The 3,899-nt window shown below is 39.3% G+C and overlaps 1 protein-coding gene across 1 annotated transcript in view; it reads right to left on the bottom strand.

Annotated features, from left to right (window-relative positions):
• Positions 1–354: 354 nt before the first annotated feature.
• The window catches only part of OGDHL (oxoglutarate dehydrogenase-like), a gene marked incomplete at its 5' end in the record, with an annotated part of 31,631 nt that continues 28,086 nt past the window's right edge, over positions 355–3,899 (bottom strand). Inside the window, 3 exons of the mRNA XM_009577878.1 lie at positions 355–613; positions 1,384–1,538; positions 2,150–2,313. Of these exons, the coding sequence (XP_009576173.1) occupies positions 490–613; positions 1,384–1,538; positions 2,150–2,313 (443 nt within the window). The remainder of the gene's footprint in view (positions 614–1,383; positions 1,539–2,149; positions 2,314–3,899) is intronic.

Here is a 3,899-nt window from a genome sequence, read left to right as displayed (position 1 = left end):
TCTATCAACTCTCTGCTTTTCAGTTTCATTACTCCTCTCCACTACATCTAGAAATAACTGTCAACCATTTTCCTTGTAACAATGCATCTTGTTTCCTTAGTGGCTCCCAAACGTACTCTCTTCTTTTTCAGGGATGTGCATAACTACCATGCTGTCCATGCCTGCACTATTTACTTACAATAATTAGACAGTGCCCACACACTGAGATTGGAGACTCACTGAGCTAGACACTGCATTCTTGGATAGGAGACTGTCCTTGTGCCAAAGAGGTGCCAATCTAAATAGACAAGTGACAAAAAATGGGGGAAGGTAAGTTGGAATTTTTTTTAAACTGGGGAGCAAGGTGCATATTCCTGAAGTCAGCTGCTGAATCGTTTTATCTGATAAAGCAAAAATACATAATTTCCAGTATTTTTCCCACATTTATTTCTTTTTTCAGATACAGTGATTTGAGAGACTACTAGTCAGAGATGGGGCAGTGCCCTGCAGTTAGAATGTCTTTCCCTCAAAGGCCTCCAGGTTGAAAGCCGTATCCAAGAACCTTCTGAGCGACACCAGATGCGTGTTCTTGTTGCCTGTGGCAGCTGCAGCAGCAGGCTCTCGGCCAACATACCTTTGTGACAAAAAGAATTGGGCAGACAAATGAGGTGAGAAGAGAGACTGTTTTGACACTAACAAGCATGAGCACATGCTGCTAAATGCATTCAAATCAGCTTGGCAGATTTGGACATTTAATCATCAATCTTTCTTAAATAAAAATCAACTAAGTTGCACCATCAGTTATACCTTGTGGTCAGCTTCCCCCTCTTTTCTCCCTCCCGTCAATATTAAGCTGTGCTTCTCCCCCATCCCTCCCAGGGCAGCCAGCTACACTGTCTCATAATTAGATAACTTGCTTTTGGCAATGAAGACTCTCATTCCTCCAACAGCTGCACGGGCAGATCTGAGAGTCAATCATCTAAAATAAATGCACAGGTACCTGGACTGAGCTCTTACAACAACTGTTGTAAGAAACCTAATATTTGGAGTTAAATTCTTAAAAAAGACAGAATCTTAGACAACAAGAGAGAAAAATCCAGGACTGCTAAGTGCTGTGCTAAGTGGCAATAAATACAGAGCTAGTTGCTACTGGTTTTCTTTTAGAACTACAAGGAGGAACAAGATATGCATGATGTATGTAAGAAATAGTCATCTAGACTTTTCCCTCCTTCACCCAAAAACCCAAACTCAGAGGTTTTGATTTGTGAAGAACCTGACTTCCCCATGAACAATATCCTCAAATCAAAAACAAATTTAAAAGCAAAAAAAGCCAAAAAACCCCAAGCAAACTTAAAAGCAAACAAATCAGCCCAGGAGATAGAGCAATTGTTTAAAGTCTCATACCATATAGGTTGAGTGTGGTTCACAATAGTGCGGAAACGAGGTTTGACATAATCATAATATCCACTGTTTTTGTGTTCCTCCTGACACCAAACTAGATCAGCACCCGGATACTTCTCAAGTTCTTCTTTCAGCAGGTCAAAGGGGAATGGTGAGATCTGGAAAGAGAGGGTAGCAAAGCTTTCTCTTACATGGTGTTAGCCCATGGTAGGAAAGCCTTTTACCTATAGGGCATTACAACCAACCACTGTAATTAACCATTTAGTACCTAGTATAATTGCTATATGCTCTTTAAAGTGAGTCATATTTCTTTAATTGATTTCATGCTGTCAGAAATGAATACACACGTATTTTATAGTTGCACCAGTATGAACAGAAGTAGGTCATAGTCCAGATCTCCTACATTCCTACAGTTTTTCTAGTAAAGTAGCTGTGACAATACAAGTCCTTAATTAGTGACTGACAATATAGCTGCAAAGTGTACTTTTCACAACATTTAAACCTAGAAGATTGGATATACAAATTTAAGGTATTGTAACCTTCACTTTGTTACATTTTTCTGGAAAAGTCATCGAGCTTTCTGGATCTCATTGTCCTGTATACTATTGATGTGTTCCTTCTCCACAAGGCCATGAAGGATTAGATAATGTCTTGTAAGATGCAAAGTGCTATAAAAATGCTATCACCATCCTTTCTGGCAAGGAAGCACAGGAACCCCTTGCTGAAAGTATCCTCAAGGACCCTGTCTTCTGAAGATCAGGGAGCTCACCTGTTCAAGTCTGGTTATAGCTACTTGTTTCTCCAGGTCTTGATTCTTTCTCTCTTTCACAAGATCATAGTACACTTTTCCCGTGCAGAAAATCACTCGCTTGACCTCATGTGGTGCATGAGCTGCCAGCCCATTCTCAGGAATCACGCGTTGGAAAGTGGTACCTAGTTAGAGCACAAATTAGAAAAGTGCTCCCAGTGGAACTGACATGGTAATAAAGCAGCCCAAGAAACAGTCCTTTACTAAGCAAGCAGCAGGTTGCAATGGTCACGGGGTTCTGCTGCCTCTCTATTCCTGCTTTTCAGACCGGCAATTCTGCTAAAGTGACTTTAAGCAGTTTAGTTTCAAGAAGTTAAAAGATTGTCAATAATCCACTCTTTCACACTTATTAGACAGAAACATATTAACAGTGGATTCTTTTTTAGGTTTGTGTTGTGCATTAGACCTTTAATTTTAAATTGATTGGATAGCTCACCTTTGCTTACAGTTTTTTTCAGAGAATTACAGAAATGTTTCTTCTTTCCAAGATTATCTCAACCATGTAACATTAATACAGGTTTAGAAAATTTTAGAACATTTTTATATAAAAGCATAGCATATGTTCATAATGCAACTAAGTCTGGCAACTGCAGAAATATTTGCAGAAGCATACACATTACTGCCATATATTTATGTGATTTAAACCTCTGTTTGAGAGCTAAAACAGCATTAGCCAGAGAAAGAATTAGCATAGGACTGAGCCATGTGTATAAGTGATAAGATACAATTTCAGATGCATATCCTCACTGCTAGATATCTTTTCCGCTGTGATATCATCTCCCAGGAGAACAATTTGCTTGGGATACATGAAACTGGAAGAGGGACTTGATGGTCTAAAAGATCCTCTTCTTTGCTCTCTTACATGATTGATTAGAACTATTCCCACGTTAACCAACTGCAAGGTAGCAGACAGTGGCATGACCTCCCAGTCTGAATCAGCACACCCACTTACCAGGAGAATAAGCTCCTGTTTGAACCATTTATCTTGGGGGGGGTAAAAGCAGCAGAACAAACATATGAAAGAGGAACTGATTTATGTCAAAATTATCCTGTCTCACTGAACAGCAGAATTCATCATTAAAAAAAACTGAATCTGCGCTTCACTGGGTCAGCTGGAGTCAGTGTTCCTCTCCTTCTCAGCTTTCCGTTAAAAATCAGAGCAAAAAGAGTTAGCTGACAGTTATCTTGGGGGGGGTAAAAGCAGCAGAACAAACATATGAAAGAGGAACTGATTTATGTCAAAATTATCCTGTCTCACTGAACAGCAGAATTCATCATTAAAAAAAACTGAATCTGCGCTTCACTGGGTCAGCTGGAGTCAGTGTTCCTCTCCTTCTCAGCTTTCCGTTAAAAATCAGAGCAAAAAGAGTTAGCTGACAGTCAGCAATACTTTACTACTTGTTGTCAACATGAAAGTATGTCAGAATTCAATGTTAATCAGGAGTTTGGCCACTATGAGGGTTAGCCTGAAGCAGAGGGGATCCCAAGACAAAGTGACAAATCACAATCCCTACAGAATTTCTAATCTGACTCACTCTACAAAACTTTTAAAGAGTAATCAAAAACAGCAAACATCTTTGCTTGAGAAGCAAACTTTACTCACCTACAAAAAGGAGATAATACAATATTTAAGCATGTTTATACACTGTAACTTGCTTTTAAAAAACTGAGCAGTTACTCTTTTCTGACAGCAGTCAAGACACCCACTAGA

This window comes from Fulmarus glacialis, unplaced genomic scaffold (genome assembly GCF_000690835.1).
Source record: "Fulmarus glacialis isolate BGI_N327 unplaced genomic scaffold, ASM69083v1 scaffold13485, whole genome shotgun sequence".
NCBI lineage: Eukaryota > Metazoa > Chordata > Aves > Procellariiformes > Procellariidae > Fulmarus > Fulmarus glacialis.
This window is presented reverse-complemented; position numbering and strand designations above follow the sequence as displayed.